Source organism: Zingiber officinale, chromosome 9A (assembly GCF_018446385.1).
Source record: "Zingiber officinale cultivar Zhangliang chromosome 9A, Zo_v1.1, whole genome shotgun sequence".
Taxonomy (NCBI): Eukaryota; Viridiplantae; Streptophyta; class Magnoliopsida; order Zingiberales; family Zingiberaceae; genus Zingiber; species Zingiber officinale.
The window spans coordinates 74,189,453-74,214,331 of NC_056002.1; the positions used below are offsets into that span (position 1 = coordinate 74,189,453).

The 24,879-nt window shown below is 31.5% G+C and overlaps 1 protein-coding gene across 1 annotated transcript in view; it reads left to right on the top strand.

Annotated features, from left to right (window-relative positions):
* The window catches only part of LOC122018537 (NAD(P)H-quinone oxidoreductase subunit M, chloroplastic-like), a 41,756-nt gene extending 17,817 nt beyond the window's left edge, over nucleotides 1-23,939 (top strand). Inside the window, exon 2 of the mRNA XM_042575878.1 lies at nucleotides 23,563-23,939. Coding sequence (XP_042431812.1) covers nucleotides 23,563-23,724 — 162 coding nt within the window. The 3' untranslated portion in view covers nucleotides 23,725-23,939. The remainder of the gene's footprint in view (nucleotides 1-23,562) is intronic.
* Nucleotides 23,940-24,879: the final 940 nt, after the last annotated feature.

Sequence of the window (24,879 nt, forward strand, 5' to 3'; positions counted from 1 at the left end):
TTGATTTTGGCCTCCTGATGAGCTTGAGCTTCCTGTGTTCGCTCCGAACACCCAACTCAAGTTTATCAATAATAACTCATACCATTAAAGAATTATTATTGAACTACCGCACCAATCCCATATTACATTATGGGCTCCTTATTATGAGTGCATTAATCTTCATGTGTTTAAGATATCGAATGTCCATTAATTAAATGAGTTACTGACAACTCACTTAATTAATATCTAGCTCCAAGAGTAGTATCACTGACCTTCATTGTCATGTCGGACTAAATCCACCTGCAGGGTTTATATGACAATCCTTATGAGCTCCTCAAGGGGGCATTATCAACCTAGATAACTAGGACACAGTTTCCTTCTATAATCAATAATACACCATATAAATAATATTATTTCTCAACTTATCGGGCTTATTGATTTAACGAATAAATCTGGCCCATTGATAAATTAAAGAAATAAATACTAAGTATATGTGCTTGTTATTATATCGGGATTAAGAGTACGCACATCCATACTAACAGAGGTTATGTTCTTTTATGTAGTCAGTATAAAAAGAAACAACCTCAAATGGTCTTGCTCAATACACATATAGTGTACTAATGTAATTTTATAGTCAAGATAAACTAATACCAAATTACACTACAACCATTCCAATGGTTTGTCCCAATCCATCTTGGTTGTGAGCTACTATTTATAATTTATAAGGAATTGATAACATGATCTTCTGTGTGACACCAGACATCATGTTATCTACAATATAAATTAAATGGACAATTGTATTTAACTAAATGCAGACATTTGACCAATGTGATTTTCATTTCAAAATAAATATTCATATAAAAAACTAGGCTTTTAGTATACATCCTAACACCATCCTTGTCAGCCTATTGGACTTCAACTTGTCAAATATATGATCCTTATCGACCTATATGGACTTTCGTTATTGAACTTGTAATAATACATATTAACGTTTTTGTTTTTTTGTTTTTTTGTTTTTTTTTTTTGGTAAACACACATGTGAGATTAATAATATCACCTAATTTAATTTTTACCTTAACATAGGGGCATGATGTCACTAATAATCACCCCTTTATGTTTCATAGGATCTTATATAAGCATGTAACAACAATAACACAATTACAAATGCAATATTATATACAATCAACACTTTTAATCATTTCTCCCTTTTATGAAATAGAAAAACATTAAGTGGTTTCCAATCACTCCTATCTCTGCCTTTAGCAATTATCATCATATCTCCATCATAATCATGAGATGATTGCTTTTTTAAACTTAAACCCATCACATCCTCCCCTTTTGTCATACAATAGGCCTAATGAGTCACTATTTCAAAGGTTAGTAGTTATCCATGATTTACCTCCTCTGTGTTAGCTTTGATCAGATTGACGGGAGTACTGGGAGTGAACATAGTCATTTTTTGCCACCATACAATAGGCATAATGAGAATGACATTTTAAAGATAAAGCCATCTCATTTCTCCTTTTGACATATTAAAAAAGAAACCACCTACTTAGCAGTCATAATCACCATAATCCTCATAAAATCCATCAAGAAGCTTACTTTCCCCTTTGATGTTTGAATAATATGCTAGTGTAATAGTATTATGAACTATGGATCCATATCGACCAATTGCTTGGCAAAGTTCAACAAGAAGGCATTAGGGAAGTTTAACAAGTGATATCATGATAGGTGGAAGGTTCATCAAGGAGTTTGAAGGATCGAAAAGAAATGATAGAGGGGGTGAATATCATTCGTTTAAAAATCTTTTTCTTTTATCAAAGTAAGTAGCGGAATAGAATAGTAAAAGCAATACAAGTGACTCGTTTGGTTATTTGGTTCAGAGTCTATGCTGACTCCTATTCCAGGACCCACGATCCTTGATCGCACCATTGGACAATTTACTAATAGTCTACTTTCCAAAAACTTCGGAGAAGTAACTCATACAAATAATGTATAGGATAGTAACAAACTACTATCTTACAGAATTAATGCAAGCACAAAATATACCGACAATAATAGAAGAATTAGAGCGCAGATCATCGAAGAAGATTCAAAGTAGCTTGCACACGTAGTTGAAGCGTAGTGGCAGCACAAACAGAAGAGTAGTAGATCAGAAGGTTGCACAACAGTTGTCGTTGTCTCCTTGGATCTTGAGGTCTTTTTTATAAGCTTCGTTCGGTCGATCGAAAAGACGTTTGGTCGACTGATCCTTTCGGTCAACTAATCTCCCTATCGATCGACTGATCCACCAGCTTTCCTTCTTCGTCGAGATCCGATCTTCGTGTCATTAAGAGTGTTAATTGATCAATCGACTGATCACCTTGATCGATCGACTGATCTCTTTGGTTTCCAAGTTTTGCTGAGATCAAATCTGCCAAGTGTGTTACTAAATTAGGTTCGGTCGATCGATCAGCCTGACTTCCAAGTTTGCTTTGCATGATCTAAACCCTGCCATATCAGCTATGTTTGGTAGACTAAATCTCTTGTTCAGTCGATCAATCCACTTGGTTTCTGCAAAACAGAGTTAGTTTACACGTTATAAAATATCCCTGCAACACAAAATTAACATACTATAATGTTGCATGAGTAAGAAAAGATAGTAAGATCTATTTTGATCTTAACTTGGAAACCTTCCGGTTTCTTAATTTGGATCAGCGACTTAGGGTTTGTCCGTTTCCGGGACACTACCTTCCTATCGCTCAATTCCAGTTGATTACCTCAATCTACCTGCTAAATATTTTGTCCTTCATACCTATTTGGACTTTCTTTGCTCAATGTCTGATCACTTGATCCATTAAGACTTTTTCTGTAATACTAAATTAGCTAACAACAATAATAGTAATGCAAAATACTCTGATAAAACTAAACTTAGGTTTACCAAGATCTGCTAGTCCGGACGACCGTGCGCGGTCGACTGGAAACCTTTCGATCAACCTTGTTTGGAGTTCACTCCTTCAAAACTTCTCGTTACCTAAGGTTACCTCTCCCGAGGGTTTTTATCATCTGACTTCACTCACCAAGACCTAGGGTTACCTCCCCCTAGAGTTTTGACCACCTGGTTTTACTCACCAGGAATCAACATCGGATCGGCCCGCTAGTTATTCGATATCGGATCCTTTAGATCTACCGAATCTTACCTGATTTTCACGATCTGTCGATATTTCCCTTGCCTAGTTATGATTAGGATTTCCCTTGCCTAACCGCAGTTAGAACTTCCCTTGCCTAACCAACAATCTCTCATTTTTTGATGTTTGACAATATATTTAAGTTAGGCTATTTAACCCAACTTATCAAGTCTTATGCCCAAAAATAATTAGAGTTTTAACTTAAACCTTTCTTCTCTCCCTTTGACATACATCAACAAGATTACTAACTTAATTGCTTTAATTCCTAAGTGTTGGAGATCATGGCCCGGCTAGAAGGGGAGTTGAATAGTCGTTTACCCCAAATCGTTAACTCCCTACAAGATTAGTTGCGTAGTGGAAATACAAACAATATAAAGGAAGTTAATCTAAAGACTACAAAGACAAGAAATCAAACCACACTACACGTTCGTTTACATGGTTCGGAGATAAAACTCCTCCACGGCGTGCTCGTAGAGTAGACGATCCTAATCCGTCGGTAGATGATTTTCCGACAAACTCTGGCTAAAGCTTATTCTTTCTCGGTGGAGCAGAACCTCTCACAAAGCTCTTTTCCTCTATACAAGATGGAGACTTATGTTTAGGAGGAAGAGAAAAGGTGTGGAAGTTTAGGGTAAACACTTAGGAGAATTCAATAAGAATCAATAACCTCCTTCATACCCCAAACTTCTTTTAAATAGAGAGGAAAGAGTTGATCCCGTGTCAACTCATTTTCTGCATCAATCGGCTAGTCTATACATCAGTTAGTGCAGTCATTTGACACAACCAACGAGTTTCCACATAGTCCGTGATTCTATTCAACGACTCTTTTCTAGTCGACTGCTACAGTGTATCAGTCGACTAGCTACACTGTACCAGTTGACTAGCTACAGTGTACCAGTTGACTGGTACTGTTCATCGCCGTCGGACATAGAAACATTCTATGCCCTCGTGAATTTGGATCAGTTGATTGGTTTCAGTACCAGTCGACTGATCCCCTACATTTACTTATATTTATCTTCTCTGGAGTCACCCTTGAAATCCTCTTCCTTGACCTTTGTCCCTCAGATGCACTCGAGCCCATGACTCCTCTTCGTGCCATCTTTTGCGTTGCCTTGAAGTCTGCTTCCCTCGGCTCACTCCTTTGCTCCTCGTCCAATGGTCCCTTGGATGCAGCATCCTTTACCGATCTCAAGGACTTGAGCCATATGATTCACTTTACCAAACTTGGTCGTACCAAGTTTCTCATGTGTGGTTTACCAAGTCCTACACAACTCAAACACACATATCAAATCCATATAAAAATCTAACTTAAAATCTTTGACACACATCAAAACCATGATCATCCCGATCAAACCTAGGTCAATTGCCCGTAATCTCCCCCTTTTTGATGTGTGGTAATATTTTTAAGTTAGGCATAAATAACACTTGCAAATTAAAAGTGTAGTATAAACATGAAGCATAAAATCTAAGCTCCCCCATAACATATGCTTTATCACTTAATTTTCAAGTTTGTTCAAATATAGAGAAATAAAAGTTTTCAACTTAAACCTTTCCATTTCTCCCCTTTTGACACCATCAAAAGATTGTCACCAACAATCATACATACTATGGTATCAATTTTGACCTAAAATTTGACCAAAATTTAATTTTTGAAACAATTCAGAATTGCTAGAAACAGACACCAGTTTATTTCCCTCTGCTGTAGTCGACTGACACAAACATGAGTGTATTTTTTAATTTTCGAAACCACATTCAGAAATGCACAGAAAAATCTAAAAAATTTAAAAAATCATGAAATTTTGAACACATATTTCTTTTAACGTCTTCTAACAAGGAAAAATATATTTTCATAAAAATTCATTATATTTTTAAAGTTTTTGACAAAAACTCAAAATTTTTGGAACTATTCAATTTTCTATCAACTTTAAACCCGTATTTTGAATTCTTATGTTTTTAAAAAGCTAAACTTCAGTTTACAAAACATAAAATTATTTTCAAAACATTTAAAATGTCCAACTATGATCTATGGGCAAGATGTCCATTAATTAAATATTTGCTTTCTATATAGTTGGTCAATGATTACTAAAATTTGATAAATCTTATAATTCATCAAAGTGCAAATTATGAGTATCATCTTATCATCTCACATCTATGTCTAGAAATATATAAAACAAGTCATGCTTATAGGGTGTTGTGAGATGTAATGAAGGTAATGGTTTTAATTTCCTTTTTTGTCTTAAGTCAACCATTTATAAAAGAATTTTGAATTAATTCTTCTATGGCTGACTATCCCAAAATCGTATAACCCTTGAGGATTGACTTTGACACCTAATAGAAATTCTTTCTAATTGCATTAATCAAATATTTCTTAGGGATCCATTTTCTATTTATGGTTTTTGTCTTTGATTGCCCCTAGCAATTAGCCAATGGTAAAATTTTCCATTGTTTGATTCCTTATATCCTAAACCCTTTTTGTTAAAATTTGCTCTTTGACTCCCTATGATTATATTTAAGGTACTGGAGCCAATTGTGAATTTCTCAAGGGCTTTACTAAAGCATTATATCTTTTCTCTTAGTTCCTTATTTTCTTCTAAACATGAAACATTTGAACTAGAAGAAGTATGCATACTAGAGGAATCATTTACCTTAGGAGACATGTATTCTAATTTTTCCTCTAGAATACTAATCTCATTTTTTAAGGATTTATTTTTCTTTTTAGTCTTAAAAAAACTTCATTTGTGCTTGAAATAATTTTAAATAAAGCACGAGTGGGAAGTTTATATACCTCACTTACCGAGAAGTCCAAATCGGAAGTTTGTCCTCTCCTTTCACTTGAGCTGTCTTTTTCACTTGAGCTCTTTTCTTCTTCATTTTCCGATGAAGTGGAGGTAATGTCATCAACTCCCATTAAAGCAAAATGGGGTTTGTGATGTTTTTCTTCTTCTTCCGATGAGAGACTCATGTTTCTTTTAAGTTTTGAGTCTTCTTCCCTTTTTCTTTTGTCTTTTTTTTTGCTTCTTTCCTTCTTCTTCAAGAGGGGATATTGATCTCTCATGTGCCCTTCTTCTTGACAATTATAGCATATTGTCCTCCTTGTCCTATTCTTGCTCCTTGAACTTTTCCTAACATGTGATTTGTTAGATCAAAAATTTTTAAATACTTTTCTCATTCTTCTTACCATATATGCCTCTTGATCGCTATCCATTGAAGCACTTGACTCCTCGGAATTAAAGGATGGTGGAGATAGAGACTTCTTCTTACCCTTCTCCTTGTTAGCTACAAAAGCTACTCCCCTTGATCTATGGACTTCTCATCATCTAGAGTACACTTTTCTAGATCCTTTGAAATGTAAAATGAGTTTACAATTGATATCCAAATGGTGATTCTTGGGAAAGCATGGATGACTTTCATCATCACATCCCGATTGGATAGTTTCTCACCTACATTTGTTAGTCTATTTAGAGTTTTCATAATTTTAGAATGAAATATTGATATATTTTCTTCTTTTTCATGTTTGATGTTAATGAGTTGAGTTCGGAGAAGATCTCTCCTTAAGCCATACTTAACCAAAATCTCAGAACCGAGGTATTACAATCACCCCCACTTAAAGACACAACACCCTCGTTGTGTAACCACGAATCACACCACAGACAAATCCCAGAATCTCCCTCGCTAGGTGGTGCCCTGGGTGCTCCTGCCACAGATGCACTCACGGTCGCAAGGTCGCTCTGATACCATCTATAAACGGCCCGACCTCGGCGCGGCCCCACCCGGACCAAACCGGGAACGCCACCAGAATTGCCCATCGGGTTGACGACTAGCTCCACAGATCATCGGAGGTTCTTTCAGTGTACTTTGTCCTCACTCGCACGCACCCTGGAAAACTTCTCAGGAGGTCACCCATCCTCAGATTTCTCCATGCCAAGCACGCTTAACTTTGATGTTCTTAAGTTTGGGCTTCCGAAAAGGAAGGTGCACTTTGGTGATATGGATAGTACCATCTAACCTTTTAAGCCATACTTAACCAGAATCTTAGAACCAGGGTATTACAATAATGATGCTCTTATTGGCGATTAGTCTATTGAAGAGAAACCTCGCTCTGATACCACTTATTGGGGATCGTGACTCGGCTAGAATGGGGGTTGAATAGTTGTTTACCCTAAATCATTAACTCCCTACAAGGTTAGTTGCATAGAGGAAATACAAACAATATAAAGAAAGTTAATCTAAAGACTACAAAGATAAGAAATCAAACTATACTGCATATTCATTTACGTGGTTCGGAGATAAAGCTTCTACTCCATGGCGTACCCGTAAGGTGGACGGTCCTTATCCGTTGGTGGATGATTTATTGACAAACTCTGACTAAAGTTTACTCCTTCTCGGTAGAGTATAACCTCTCACAAAGCTCTCTTCCTCTTTACAAGATGGAAATTTAGGTTTAGGAGGAAGAGAATAGGCTTGGAAGCTTGAGGGCAAACATTTAAGCCCTAAGTTTCTTTTAAATAGAGACGAAAGAGTTGATCCCGTGTCAACTCATTTCTTGCATTAGTCGACTGGTCCATACATTAGTTGGACCAGTCGACTGGTGTAACCGTTGGACACAGCCAATGGGTCTCCACAGAATCCATTATTTTGTTCAACGACTATTTACTAGTCGACCGCTACAGTGTACCAGTCGACTGACTACAGTACCAATCGATTGGCTACAGTGTACTAGTTGACTGATTTTTACAACCGTCGGACATAGAAACATTCTGTGCCCTCGTAAATTTGGATAAGTCGATAGGCCTCAATGTCAGTCGACTGATTCCCTACATTATCTTATATTTACCCTCTCCAGAGTCTTTCTTAAAACCTTCTTCTTCAGCCTTCATCCCTCATATACGCTCGAGCCCACAACTCCTCTTCGAGCCATCTTTTGCATTTCCTTGAAGTACACTTCCCTCAGTTCACTCCTTTGCTCCTCGTCCGACGACCCCTCGGATGGACCATCCTTCATCGATCTCAAGGACTCAAGTCATAAGATGCACTTTACCAAACTTGGTCGCATCAAATTTTTCATGTGTGATTCACCAAGTCTTGTACAACTCAAACACACATATCTAATTCATATCAAAACCTAACTTAAACTCTATGACACACATCAAAACCATGATCGTACCGGATCAAACCTAGGTCGATTGCACCCGCACTAAGGAACTCCTTAGGTTTTGTCTCAACAATTATACACATTTTGCTTTCCCTCTTGAAATACAATAATAAAATGTATTTAGGGTTTTTAAAATGAAAATGAATCAAAATTTTTAGAAATATCTTTTCATAATTTCAAAAATTCTTTTGAAGGAATTTTCAAAGAATTTGTAAAATCATTTGCAAATATTTCAAGATACTTTCTAAAATAATTTTTAAAAATATTTCCAAGCTAATTTCAAAAATATTTTCAAGGAATTTTCAAAAAATTTATTAAGTAATATCTTTCAAGAATGTTTTTCAAAAGGATTTTTCAAGACTTAAAATATTTTTGTAAAATCAAGATATTTTTTCGTAGAATAATTAATGCATCCAAAATAAATTTTCAAAATTATTCGACAAGGATTAAGAGTTCTCAAAAAATTTTAAAAATATTTACGAAGTATTTTTATCAAACATATTTTAAAAGAGTTTTTCAATGTAAGAAACATAATTTTCTAAAGAAATTTTTAAAATATTTTTCAAAACATAATTTTTCAAAATGTTTTTTAAAATATGATTTGGAAGAATATTTTTAAAAGAATATTTGAAGTCAACTTTGAAACCTCTTTTCTATTTAAGATATATTTTTAGAAATATTTTAGTTTGAACCTCTTTTCAAAATATATATTTCAATAGAGTCTCTCCCCTTTAACCGGACGCTCTTTTGGATATCTTTGTTACATACAAGGAAGACATTCCTATACATTTAGAGGTTTGAGAGATTATGGTTGACTTTAGTATCTATGAGCTTAGGTGTTGGTAACAATAATTTTTTTAAAATATATATAATACACCCAATCAATTATCAACTAAAATTTGAGAAGAAAATAGATTTATAAGTTTTTAAAAATATTTTCGATTTACTTTTCTTAGCATCTCACTTATTTTAAATTTTCAAATATGGTAATCCTATAATTGTGGGAGATGACTTTCATGATTTTGAGTTTGTTGTAATTCAAATTGAGTTAAAATTGAGTTTGGATTTTAGTGAACTTGGATTATTGAGTTAAAATCAATTTAGGATTTAATAAAATGATTAAACTTAATTTTGAGTTAAGTAAAATTAATTTTATTAATTAAGGTGATTAATTCAAATTGATTTGATTAGTTATTATTTTTATTACTTTCGGATTAACTATTAGGGTTAATTAGTATAATTGATTAATTTTTGTATTAATTTAGAGTTAATTTATTAAGTTCAATTTTTTTTAATAGTTGATTTCATAATTAATTAGTTAAGGATTAATTGATTATGAATTATTGTTAATTAAGAATTAATTTAATTAATTTGGTAGGAATTAAGTTTAAGTTAAAATTAATTAAGAATTAATTAGGTAAAAATTTAAGATTAATTAATAAGTTAAAATTAATTAGGTTTAAATTATTTAAGAGTTAAAGATTAAGTTAAAATTTTTGTTTTGATTAATTAAAGTTGATAAAGTAATTAGTTTATTATTATCTTGAGTTAATGAGAATGATTTATTGATTGATTAATTTAATACTATTAATTAATTTAAATTAAAGTAATTAATTAATTAATTTTAAGTTAATGTTAAGTAATTCATTAATGAATTAAGTTAATTAAAGTAATTAATTAATTTCAAAATATTTCTTATACTTAGAATTAGTTGAATTTATTATTTTATTATTTTATTATTATCTGAATTAATAATTATTTTATTTAGTTTAATTAATTTGGGTATTCAAATTTAATTAATTAATGTAATTATTTGATTGATTATCTAATTTGAATTAATGTTTATTATTGTTTTGAGTATTGATTAAGATTTTTTCAATTGAAGTTGATTAATCAAATTATTTTGAATTATTAAGAATTCTTGAAAAATATTGTTTGACCCTGTTAGGTTCAAGGAGTTTATAAGGTAAGTTTCTAAATTGTGATGAGTAACAATGGACATCATTAAAGTAATCACATTTAAGATAACTTCCCAAAAACAACCAACCCAAAGAGTTTAATACTAGGTTTTGATCTAACTAGCTCATGTTTGACTGGAGTAGCTTCGGCCATATCCATTAGGCCTACTATACCAGGTAGAACACATATGATTCAATCTAGACATGTTTCGATAAAGTTTCCTTAGCGTATTAGCTTCTCAATCCATTTCGATGCTATGTTCTTAGTGTTTGTTAAACTTTTTGTAACTAATCGTTCTAAACTAATAGCATAAGGATAAAATGCATGACATGGTATATAACAAGTAATTTAAAATATGCATGATCATGACAAGTCAATCAATTCAAACAAGTCTTCTTGTTGTTGTTGTTATTGATTAGTTTTATAGTTAAAATATACTTGATTATAACATTGTTTGTAAAATTTAAAATTTTGATTTAGGTTTGACTTAAACTTGTAACCTACGTCTAGATTTTTGTGAGTTAGTAAAATTATTAATTAAATTTTTTAATTTATCAATTTTATTTTTCAAAAGATTATTTTTTTCTAGTTTTCTAAAATTTGTATTTGTATTTTTAAATTTAGAAAACTTATTTTCTTTGTTTTTTATTTTCAAGGGAGGATTTTAATTTTTTATAAGTAAAAAGTTTATTTTTTAAATTCATATATTCAAAGGTTAAAGGATTAAATTTTAAATTTTTATAGTTTAATTTTTTATCTTCCAAGTTTTTAATTAAATTTTATTTATAGATAATTATCATTTAAATTTAATTTTAAATTATCTTGAATAAATAGATTTTGATTAACTAGATCTAAGTTTTGATTAAAGTTTAGGTTGATTTTATATCCATGCTTGTTAAATTTGAATTAGTTGATTTTTTATTAATTAAGTTATTTTTGTTATGTAATGTTAATGTTGGATTTTCATACATTTTTAAATTCATAGTAAAATCTAAATAAGAAAGATCTAAAGTATATAAATTTTCATGTAATTTAAATTTATTTTCTTTAATTGCTCCCCCTGGATCTTGATCTTCTCTCCGGACATTAAAATTTGTAATGACTCATTCTTTTGTATTTGAAACATTTGATGTGATCCTTCCTTTTCAGGACTCCAGGCATCGGTTGCTCCTTAATTGCTCCTTCCTTTTACTTTATCTCTAGTTGTGCGGATCTGTTCTTTAGACATTTACTTTTAAAGTGTCCTTTTTTACTGCACTTGAAACATGTTATATGATATTTAAATTTTGAATTGACAATTTTACCTTTTGAATTCTTAGTAGGATTCTCCCTCTTGACCATTGTCATCTTCGATTCAGGCTTGGACATTTGTTCTGATTCGAGTTCGGATCCATCAGCCTTCTCCTTAGCTATTAGTGCTATGAAGTTAATTTGGTCTTGATCTTTTGAGTCTAACTCTGAGGATAACTCTCCGGATTTGGACTCGGATTCAAATTCACTTTTTCCTTAATCTTCTAGCCTTGATGGAGTCTCGTGAAGCTCAATCAATTGGGTCCACAACTCGAATGCATTCTTATAATTTTCTATTTGACACAAATTTTCATTAGGCAAAACACTAATTAATATATCCATTACCTTTGTGTTTGCTTCTTGGTTTTAAGAAAGTTGTTTCAATGCAATCTAGTTATCGAACTGGCACTTCCTACGAAACATTCTATCATTCATCTCCAGAAATTGAAATAGACTTGATCGTACAATGGAGGTTCATAGTTGCTTCTCCCTTGATAGGATATTGACATTTTTGCAAGAAAGAAAATAGAAAACGAATTTTCAAGACTCCATCTTAGGATTAGTGGTGCGGTATGGAATTATAAAAGGAATACAACAAAAATAAGAGTAATTTTCTTTTTTAACAAAAAGAAGAAAAGATTTGACTTAAACTTGTAACCTACGTCTAGATTTTTGTGAGTTAGTAAAATTATTAATTAAATTTTTTAATTTATCAATTTTATTTTTCAAAAGATTATTTTTCTAGTTTTCTAAAATTTGTATTTGTATTTTAAATTTAAAACTTATTTTCTTTTTTTTATTTTCATAATTTTTATAAGTAAAAAGTTTATTTTTTAAATTCATATATTCAAAGGTTAAAGGATTAAATTTTAAATTTTTATAGTTTAATTTTTTATCTTCCAAGTTTTTAATTAAATTTTATTTATAGATAATTATCATTTAAATTTAATTTTAAATTATCTTGAATAAATAGATTTTGATTAACTAGATCTAAGTTTTGATTAAAGTTTAGGTTGATTTTATATCCATGCTTGTTAAATTTGAATTAGTTGATTTTTTATTAATTAAGTTATTTTTGTTATGTAATGTTAATGTTGGATTTTCATACATTTTTAAATTCATAGTAAAATCTAAATAAGAAAGATCTAAAGTATATAAATTTTCATGTAATTTAAATTTATTTTCTTTAATTGCTCCCCCTGGATCTTGATCTTCTCTCCGGACATTAAAATTTGTAATGACTCATTCTTTTGTATTTGAAACATTTGATGTGATCCTTCCTTTTCAGGACTCCAGGCATCGGTTGCTCCTTAATTGCTCCTTCCTTTTACTTTATCTCTAGTTGTGCGGATCTGTTCTTTAGACATTTACTTTTAAAGTGTCCTTTTTTACTGCACTTGAAACATGTTATATGATATTTAAATTTTGAATTGACAATTTTACCTTTTGAATTCTTAGTAGGATTCTCCCTCTTGACCATTGTCATCTCTGATTCGGGCTTGGACATTTGTTCTGATTCGAGTTCGGATCCATCAGCCTTCTCCTTAGCTATTAGTGCTATGAAGTTAATTTGGTCTTGATCTTTTGAGTCTAACTCTGAGGATAACTCTCCGGATTTGGACTCGGATTCAAATTCACTTTTTCCTTAATCTTCTAGCCTTGATGGAGTCTCGTGAAGCTCAATCAATTGGGTCCACAACTCGAATGCATTCTTATAATTTTCTATTTGACACAAATTTTCATTAGGCAAAACACTAATTAATATATCCATTACCTTTGTGTTTGCTTCTTGGTTTTAAGAAAGTTGTTTCAATGCAATCTAGTTATCGAAACTGGCACTTCCTACGAAACATTCTATCATTCATCTCCAGAAATTGAAATAGACTTGATCGTACAATGGAGGTTCATAGTTGCTTCTCCCTTGATAGGATATTGACATTTTTGCAAGAAAGAAAATAGAAAACGAATTTTCAAGACTCCATCTTAGGATTAGTGGTGCGGTATGGAATTATAAAAGGAATACAACAAAAATAAGAGTAATTTTCTTTTTTAACAAAAAGAAGAAAAGATTTGACTTAAACTTGTAACCTACGTCTAGATTTTTGTGAGTTAGTAAAATTATTAATTAAATTTTTTAATTTATCAATTTTATTTTTCAAAAGATTATTTTTTTCTAGTTTTCTAAAATTTGTATTTGTATTTTTAAATTTAGAAAACTTATTTTCTTTGTTTTTTATTTTCAAGGGAGGATTTTAATTTTTTATAAGTAAAAAGTTTATTTTTTAAATTCATATATTCAAAGGTTAAAGGATTAAATTTTAAATTTTTATAGTTTAATTTTTTATCTTCCAAGTTTTTAATTAAATTTTATTTATAGATAATTATCATTTAAATTTAATTTTAAATTATCTTGAATAAATAGATTTTGATTAACTAGATCTAAGTTTTGATTAAAGTTTAGGTTGATTTTATATCCATGCTTGTTAAATTTGAATTAGTTGATTTTTTATTAATTAAGTTATTTTTGTTATGTAATGTTAATGTTGGATTTTCATACATTTTTAAATTCATAGTAAAATCTAAATAAGAAAGATCTAAAGTATATAAATTTTCATGTAATTTAAATTTATTTTCTTTAATTGCTCCCCCTGGATCTTGATCTTCTCTCCGGACATTAAAATTTGTAATGACTCATTCTTTTGTATTTGAAACATTTGATGTGATCCTTCCTTTTCAGGACTCCAGGCATCGGTTGCTCCTTAATTGCTCCTTCCTTTTACTTTATCTCTAGTTGTGCGGATCTGTTCTTTAGACATTTACTTTTAAAGTGTCCTTTTTTACTGCACTTGAAACATGTTATATGATATTTAAATTTTGAATTGACAATTTTACCTTTTGAATTCTTAGTAGGATTCTCCCTCTTGACCATTGTCATCTCTGATTCGGGCTTGGACATTTGTTCTGATTCGAGTTCGGATCCATCAGCCTTCTCCTTAGCTATTAGTGCTATGAAGTTAATTTGGTCTTGATCTTTTGAGTCTAACTCTGAGGATAACTCTCCGGATTTGGACTCGGATTCAAATTCACTTTTTCCTTAATCTTCTAGCCTTGATGGAGTCTCGTGAAGCTCAATCAATTGGGTCCACAACTCGAATGCATTCTTATAATTTTCTATTTGACACAAATTTTCATTAGGCAAAACACTAATTAATATATCCATTACCTTTGTGTTTGCTTCTTGGTTTTAAGAAAGTTGTTTCAATGCAATCTAGTTATCGAAACTGGCACTTCCTACGAAACATTCTATCATTCATCTCCAGAAATTGAAATAGACTTGATCGTACAATGGAGGTTCATAGTTGCTTCTCCCTTGATAGGATATTGACATTTTTGCAAGAAAGAAAATAGAAAACGAATTTTCAAGACTCCATCTTAGGATTAGTGGTGCGGTATGGAATTATAAAAGGAATACAACAAAAATAAGAGTAATTTTCTTTTTTAACAAAAAGAAGAAAAGATTTGACTTAAACTTGTAACCTACGTCTAGATTTTTGTGAGTTAGTAAAATTATTAATTAAATTTTTTAATTTATCAATTTTATTTTTCAAAAGATTATTTTTTTCTAGTTTTCTAAAATTTGTATTTGTATTTTTAAATTTAGAAAACTTATTTTCTTTGTTTTTTATTTTCAAGGGAGGATTTTAATTTTTTATAAGTAAAAAGTTTATTTTTTAAATTCATATATTCAAAGGTTAAAGGATTAAATTTTAAATTTTTATAGTTTAATTTTTTATCTTCCAAGTTTTTAATTAAATTTTATTTATAGATAATTATCATTTAAATTTAATTTTAAATTATCTTGAATAAATAGATTTTGATTAACTAGATCTAAGTTTTGATTAAAGTTTAGGTTGATTTTATATCCATGCTTGTTAAATTTGAATTAGTTGATTTTTTATTAATTAAGTTATTTTTGTTATGTAATGTTAATGTTGGATTTTCATACATTTTTAAATTCATAGTAAAATCTAAATAAGAAAGATCTAAAGTATATAAATTTTCATGTAATTTAAATTTATTTTCTTTAATTGCTCCCCCTGGATCTTGATCTTCTCTCCGGACATTAAAATTTGTAATGACTCATTCTTTTGTATTTGAAACATTTGATGTGATCCTTCCTTTTCAGGACTCCAGGCATCGGTTGCTCCTTAATTGCTCCTTCCTTTTACTTTATCTCTAGTTGTGCGGATCTGTTCTTTAGACATTTACTTTTAAAGTGTCCTTTTTTACTGCACTTGAAACATGTTATATGATATTTAAATTTTGAATTGACAATTTTACCTTTTGAATTCTTAGTAGGATTCTCCCTCTTGACCATTGTCATCTTCGATTCGGGCTTGGACATTTGTTCCGATTCGAGTTCGGATCCATCAGCCTTCTCCTTAGCTATTAGTGCTATGAAGTTAATTTGGTCTTGATCTTTTGAGTCTAAACTCTGAGGATAACTCTTTGGATTTGGATTCAAATTCATTTTTTCCTTAATCTTCTAGCCTTGATGGAGTCTCGTGAAGCTCAATCAATTGGGTCCACAACTCGAATGCATTCTTATAATTTTCTATTTGACACAAAATTTCATTAGGCAAAACACTAATTAATATATCCATTACCTTTGTGTTTGCTTCTTGGTTTTAAGAAAGTTGTTTCAATGCAATCTAGTTATCGAAACTGGCACTTCCTACGAAACATTCTATCATTCATCTCCAGAAATTGAAATAGACTTGATCGTACAATGGAGGTTCATAGTTGCTTCTCCCTTGATAGGATATTGACATTTTTGCAAGAAAGAAAATAGAAAACGAATTTTCAAGACTCCATCTTAGGATTAGTGGTGCGGTATGGAATTATAAAAGGAATACAACAAAAATAAGAGTAATTTTCTTTTTTAACAAAAAGAAGAAAAGATTTGACTTAAACTTGTAACCTACGTCTAGATTTTTGTGAGTTAGTAAAATTATTAATTAAATTTTTTAATTTATCAATTTTATTTTTCAAAAGATTATTTTTTCTAGTTTTCTAAAATTTGTATTTGTATTTTAAATTTAGAAAACTTATTTTCTTGTTTTTATTTTCATAATTTTTAAGTAAAAGTTTATTTTTTAAATTCATATATTCAAAGGTTAAAGGATTAAATTTTAAATTTTTATAGTTTAATTTTTTATCTTCCAAGTTTTTAATTAAATTTTATTTATAGATAATTATCATTTAAATTTAATTTTAAATTATCTTGAATAAATAGATTTTGATTAACTAGATCTAAGTTTTGATTAAAGTTTAGGTTGATTTTATATCCATGCTTGTTAAATTTGAATTAGTTGATTTTTTATTAATTAAGTTATTTTTGTTATGTAATGTTAATGTTGGATTTTCATACATTTTTAAATTCATAGTAAAATCTAAATAAGAAAGATCTAAAGTATATAAATTTTCATGTAATTTAAATTTATTTTCTTTAATTGCTCCCCCTGGATCTTGATCTTCTCTCCGGACATTAAAATTTGTAATGACTCATTCTTTTGTATTTGAAACATTTGATGTGATCCTTCCTTTTCAGGACTCCAGGCATCGGTTGCTCCTTAATTGCTCCTTCCTTTTACTTTATCTCTAGTTGTGCGGATCTGTTCTTTAGACATTTACTTTTAAAGTGTCCTTTTTTACTGCACTTGAAACATGTTATATGATATTTAAATTTTGAATTGACAATTTTACCTTTTGAATTCTTAGTAGGATTCTCCCTCTTGACCATTGTCATCTTCGATTCGGGCTTGGACATTTGTTCCGATTCGAGTTCGGATCCATCACCTTCTCCTTAGCTATTAGTGCTATGAAGTTAATTTGGTCTTGATCTTTTAGTCTAACTCTGAGGATAACTCTCCGGATTTGGACTCGGATTCAAATTCACTTTTTCCTTAATCTTCTAGCCTTGATGGAGTCTCGTGAAGCTCAATCAATTGGGTCCACAACTCGAATGCATTCTTATAATTTTCTATTTGACACAAAATTTCATTAGGCAAAACACTAATTAATATATCCATTACCTTTGTGTTTGCTTCTTGGTTTTAAGAAAGTTGTTTCAATGCAATCTAGTTATCGAAACTGGCACTTCCTACGAAACATTCTATCATTCATCTCCAGAAATTGAAATAGACTTGATCGTACAATGGAGGTTCATAGTTGCTTCTCCCTTGATAGGATATTGACATTTTTGCAAGAAAGAAAATAGAAAACGAATTTTCAAGACTCCATCTTAGGATTAGTGGTGCGGTATGGAATTATAAAAGGAATACAACAAAAATAAGAGTAATTTTCTTTTTTAACAAAAAGAAGAAAAGATTTGACTTAAACTTGTAACCTACGTCTAGATTTTTGTGAGTTAGTAAAATTATTAATTAAATTTTTTAATTTATCAATTTTATTTTTCAAAAGATTATTTTTTCTAGTTTTCTAAAATTTGTATTTGTATTTTTAAATTTAGAAAACTTATTTTCTTGTTTTTATTTTCTAATTTTTATAAGTAAAAGTTTATTTTTTAAATTCATATATTCAAAGGTTAAAGGATTAAATTTTAAATTTTTATAGTTTAATTTTTTATCTTCCAAGTTTTTAATTAAATTTTATTTATAGATAATTATCATTTAAATTTAATTTTAAATTATCTTGAATAAATAGATTTTGATTAACTAGATCTAAGTTTTGATTAAAGTTTAGGTTGATTTTATATCCATGCTTGTTAAATTTGAATTAGTTGATTTTTTATTAATTAAGTTATTTTTGTTATGTAATGTTAATGTTGGATTTTCATACATTTTTAAATTCATAGTAAAATCTAAATAAGAAAGATCTAAAGTATATAAATTTTCATGTAATTTAAATTTATTTTCTTTAATTGCTCCCCCTGGATCTTGATCTTCTCTCCGGACATTAAAATTTGTAATGACTCATTCTTTTGTATTTGAAACATTTGATGTGATCCTTCCTTTTCAGGACTCCAGGCATCGGTTGCTCCTTAATTGCTCCTTCCTTTTACTTTATCTCTAGTTGTGCGGATCTGTTCTTTAGACATTTACTTTTAAAGTGTCCTTTTTTACTGCACTTGAAACATGTTATATGATATTTAAATTTTGAATTGACAATTTTACCTTTTGAATTCTTAGTAGGATTCTCCTCTTGACCATTGTCATCTTCGATTCGGGCTTGGACATTTGTTACGATTCGAGTTCGGATCCATCACCTTCTCCTTAGCTATTAGTGCTATGAAGTTAATTTGGTCTTGATCTTTTGGTCTAAACTCTGAGGATAACTCTTCGGACTCGGATTCAAATTCACTTTTTCCTTAATCTTCTAGCCTTGATGGAGTCTCGTGAAGCTCAATCAATTGGGTCCACAACTCGAATGCATTCTTATAATTTTCTATTTGACACAAATTTTCATTAGGCAAAACACTAATTAATATATCCATTACCTTTGTGTTTGCTTCTTGGTTTTAAGAAAGTTGTTTCAATGCAATCTAGTTATCGAAACTGGCACTTCCTATGAAACATTCTATCATTCATCTCCAGAAATTGAAATAGACTTGATCGTACAATGGAGGTTCATAGTTGCTTCTCCCTTGATAGGATATTGACATTTTTGCAAGAAAGAAAATAGAAAACGAATTTTCAAGACTCCATCTTAGGATTAGTGGTGCGGTATGGAATTATAAAAGGAATACAACAAAAATAAGAGTAATTTTCTTTTTTAACAAAAAGAAGAAAAGATTTTTAAAGTGCTCGAAAAACAGTTAAGTTAATTTAGAGCGTTTGGCTCTGATACCAATTGAAGGATCGAAAAGAAACGATAGAGGGGGGAGGGGAGGGTGAATATCGTTTGTTTAAAATACTTTTCTTTTATCAAAGTAAGCAGCGGAATAGAATAGTAAAAGTAATACAAGTGACTCGTTTGGTTACTTGGTTCATAACCTATGTCGACTCCTACCCCAAGACCTGCGATCCTTGATCGCACCATTGGACAATTCACTAATAGTCTTCTTTTTGAAAACTTTAGAGAAGAAGTAACTCGAACAAATGATGTATTTCATAGTAACAAACTATTATCTTATAGAAATAATGCAAGCACAAATATATCGACAATAATTGAAGAATTAGAGCGCAGATCGTCGGAGAAGATTCGTAGCAACTTGCACACGTAGTTGAAGTGTAGTAGCAGCACAAACATAAGAGCAGTAGATTAGAAGGTTGCACAACAGTTGTTATTGTCAGTTCGAATCTCGAGGTCTTTTTATAAGCTTCGTTTGATTGACCGAAAAGACGTTCGATTGACTGATCCTATTGGTCGACCAATCCCCCTATCAGTTGACTAATCCACCGGATTTCCTTCTTCGCTGAGATTCGATCTTCGTGTCATTAAGAGCATTAATTGATTGGTCAACTGATTCCTCTGGTTTTCAAGTTTTGCTGAGATCGAATCTGCCAAGTGTGTTACCAAATTAGGTTCGATTGACCAATCTCTGGGTTCGATCGATCGATCCACTTGACTTCCAGGTCTGCTCTGTGTGATCTAAACCCTGTCATATCAACTAGGTTCGGTTGATCGAACCTCCTGTTCGATCAACCAATCCACTTGGTTTCTACAAAATAGAGTTAGTTTATACAGTATAAAATATCCCTACGACACAAAGTTAGCACAGTAGTATAATGCTGCATGAGTAAGAAAAGACAGTAAGACCTGTCTTGATCTCAACTTGGAAACCTTCCTGTTTCTTCAGTCGGATCAGCGACCTAGGGGTTGTCCCTTTCTGGGACACGACCTCTTCGTCACTCCATTCCAGTTGATTATCTCATCGTAGCTGCCAAACATTTTATCCTTTAAACCTATTTGAACTTTCTATGCTCAGTGTTTAATCGCCTGATCCACTAAGACTTTTCCTGCAATACTAAATTAGCCAACAACAATAATAGTAATGCAAAATACTATGGTAAGACTAAACTTAGGTTTACCGAGATCCGCTAGATCTTGTTTGGAGTTTGCTCCTCCAAGACTTCTCGTTACCTAAGGTTACTTCCCCCTAGGGTTTTCAACATCTGACTTCACTTACCATGACCTAGGATTATCTCCCTCTAGGGTTTTGACCACCTAGTTTCACTTACAAAGACTCAGCATTAGATCAGCCCACTAGGGATTCGATATTGGATCCTCTAGATCTATTGTATCCTACTTGGTTTCCACGATCTGCTTAGATTTCCCTTGCCTAGCCACTACTAGGACTTCTCTTGCATAACTGCAGTTAGGACTTTCCTTGCCTAATCGCAGTTATGACTAGTCATTCGGTAGACTTCTTACCCTTTCCTTACTAGTCATCCGGTCAACCTTGACTTAACTAGACTCCATTAAACATATTGTCAAACAAATATTAAAACCCTGTAGTCGATTGCACCAACAGAGTTAATATGGAGAAGTTCAACAAGTGTTGACATGGGTGAAAGTCCAACAAGGACTTGATAGATGGAAAGTCCAAAAAAATTAAGATTGACTAAATGTTTGATAGGTGTGGAAGTTTTAAGTAGGTTAATGTTAATTGGATGGTTGGTGAGTAATGATTGACTAAATATCCGGTAGGTCAATAGGAAGAAAAATGTTGATTGGATGAGAAACAAGTGAAAGTCCTAGAGGAGTGGCCTCTTAGCGCATAGAAGTCTTGGCCCGTGAAGATTAACGTGAGGCTCATCAAGTGAAAGTTTTGGCAGGTCAAGATTAACCTGAGGCTAGGCCGCGAATGCCATTGTAGGTTAAGGTCGATTGATACTAGGTAAATGATCATGTTGGAGGCAAGGATTGTATGCAGTTGAAGCTCTAATAGGTCGATGTTGATCGAGACTAGGTAGATAAAGATGTCCCAAAGACATGGTGCCTCTTGGCAAGATGAGACTCAACCTTAAATTGGTTGGAGTTAAGAGTTTAGTTGACTAATGTAAAGTTTTAATCGGCTAACAATTGAGTTGACTAGACAGTCATCTCAGTTTGGAATGCAAACAAACAAAATGTTTTTATTTGAGAGTTAGTTGATTGGGTATGACTAGTCGATAGATAGGTGAGATCGATCGACTAAAGCAACTACAGGAATCAATGAAGAAAGCCATTGATACAACAAATTTGATTGATGACTAAGATGCTAAGGTTCTTTCAATTGGAAAGATCATTAGACTCAAGTAGCCGTTTCAAGCCATATCAATCAACTATATATAGGTTCATTCGACTTAGTTGAAGTAGTAATCTGTCAATTGGGGGTAAGTAATCAGTCAACTGATAAGGCAGGTTCTAGTAGCATGCAAGAGCTGTGTAAGAAGGGGACTTGTTGGAGATTTTGGCACCAATTCTTGAGTTAATGCAACAACATTCCTTACCCTACTTGAGTATTCAAAGTGAGACAAAATAAGTAAAGCTCCATTGTTGTAATTCCTTCTTTCTTGTTGTAATTGTTTTAGTTAACATTTGTATTCTCATGTTATGTAAGTTCAAGGTTGTATGCGGATTCTCCACCTATGGAGAGTATTCGAGAAGGAGAAAGTACAAGACATTCCGAGAGTAATCCATTAACTAATCATATGTTAGAGAGTAGGAACAAAGGGTTGTTGAATCATTTATATTAGTTTGTTGCTTGTGGGTTTTGTTGTTTGTGTATTTTTTTTTGTTTTCTTCTTGCACTAACTCTATTGTAGATACGAACAAAAAACGAAGTGATTGGCTATTCACTTCCCCCTTCTAGTCACAATTTCGATCCAACACAATGCTTAACCTTGAGCTCTAATGATACCAATTTGTATTTTATTAAGTACCCTTAAAAGATCATAATAAGTATCAAAAGTCAACTTCGATTCTCCATGATACATGTATTTTGACAAAATTAGGTACGTAGTCAAGAATAAGTTTAACCTTGAACTTTGACTGAACATTTCACTAGGTTGATCTTAATACTAAGTCCTCTAAGTTAGGTTCCTCCCCATATTTTTATGAAATTAAATTCTATTTTTAAAATTCGGCACAAAGTTAGAAACTAAGAAAAAACTCAGTGTTTTACATCCAACTACATTAGACAAAAAATTGTTTACTTCAATTTTTCATAAACATTTTGAAGTTTTCAATCATGATTTTTGAACTATATGCACATGAATTATTCATATTTTTCCTGTGATTGGTGATTTACATTATTCATTTGTATAATGATATTTTAGTTTAAAGTGATGCATCATTAATTAAAATCTTGAAAAAAGCACCCACCTCTAACATCACACATGGTTTCTAAGCATCTTAATATATAAATCAATTATCCTATTTTTTTTTAGATGTATTTAAGGTATAATCCTACCCATGTGATCATGCAAATCTAGAATCACTGTCCTAGACACATAATACTAAGGTTTTTTCAAAGAGTACAAAAGTAAGCACGGTTTGACTTGGATTTCACATAGTTAAGCACTATGTCATCTCTTGCCAAAATTTCCAGAATAAGTGATGCTTTACTTCAATCACTTCTTCCTAAGTATTTCATTGAATTATCTGGTCAAATTTATGGTGTTCATATTGTTACACAATACTTGGACATTCTTGTAATTAAGTCTATAATCCTTAAGTGTGTGAATCATCCAAAGCGATTGCGTAACATACCCTCACGTAGCCACAAACTCTGCCATGGTTAAGTATAGGATGACATAGTGTTACTTTTGACTACAACAAACAAAGAAGGAAAGACAAAAGGAATTAATATCCTCTACTAGTACTCTTCTTATCCAATTTGTAATATCTATAATCGGAATAGAGTAATCAACCAATTGAGTCCATCATACATCGAACTAAACTGCCAAGGACATAGTTGCATGTGGCAACATACATATGACACAAACACTGGGGAAAAATAAGTTGTGAATTTGGGGAGTCAATTAACTATTTTTTTTTCAATGACAGGGTGCACCACTCTCTGAGTACACACTTCGCCTGGTGGGTTCAGACATCGAGCACTTCATTCGCAAGTTACTTTATGACGGTGAGATCAAGTATAATATGAATTGTAAGGTCCTTAATTTTAGTATGGGTAAGCCCCGTGTCAAGTTCAACAACAAAATGTAGAGAAAGAAAAATTAACAGTATTGTGGTATTGAAAATTCCATATAAACCATTTACCAATATAATTGACCAAGAATCTAAGAGGGGAAATCACCACATTTCTTGCTCATTTACATTTGGAGGGGAACTTTCTTTATATGTTGCACTTGTATGCCAAGAATGATATATTTTTATTACCAATTTGTACAAAACTCAAGTGTGAGATTTATTTGCTATTACTCTACATTTAGCAAATTTATTTATGAAACTACTAAACTCAAGTAAGAATATGTTTGTTTTTTTATCACTATCAAAATTTTGTTGACGAGAGCAATTTAGTTATTGAACTCAAACTTGTAAAGTTTATTTTCTACCACTATCATATTTTTGTTTTATTTGTGTGAGTTAGTTTATTTGAGAAATGTTTATTAGACCCGCACCCATGTTTTATTATCCAAACCATAGGAAGCTTCTTTTCAATGTCTATCAATTTTGGATTGCCCATTTAACTAGGAGATAGACACTTGCCTAAAGGGAACTTGTGATTAGCTTCTTATTTGTCAGGGTGAGTCTGCCTCCTGTAATATCGTTTGTGATCGCCAAGAGCATCACTTGGCTGATCATTCTTGGATGGATTTCCAAATAGATCAAACTAGGTTGATCATAATTTGTCGTGAGATTACTAAATAAGAAAAAAAAAAAAGTAGAGAGGACCATTTTTGCAACTTGTAGTTTCTTATATTCAGATCTCTCAAGATAAGTATGCCAACATCATATTGTTTTATAATAGAAGTCTTTAACTCCAGCCATCGATATCTCAATTCTTTGAATGTCATCATTTTTAGTATGTAGGATATCTAAGTTGTCATCTACGTATTTATAATTCGAATCTTATTTATAATGTATTTATAAGAATTTTTTCTTTAAATGGGGGTGCAATTAATGTATATTGGACTTTTGGGTTGGCTGCCATGTGCGTTTCCTGATTTACTCTGATGATCGGTGAAAAATTTTTATAGAACCGGATCGATCTTCTAAAGATAATTAATGAGATTAATTAAGATTATTATTTTTTTTTTTCTAAGGATCTGTTATGCAGATTGGTAGATTGGTGAAGAAGATTAAAAATAAAGGTGATAGAGTATTGCAGTGTCTAAGGTTCCTCCTATGTTCAAAGCA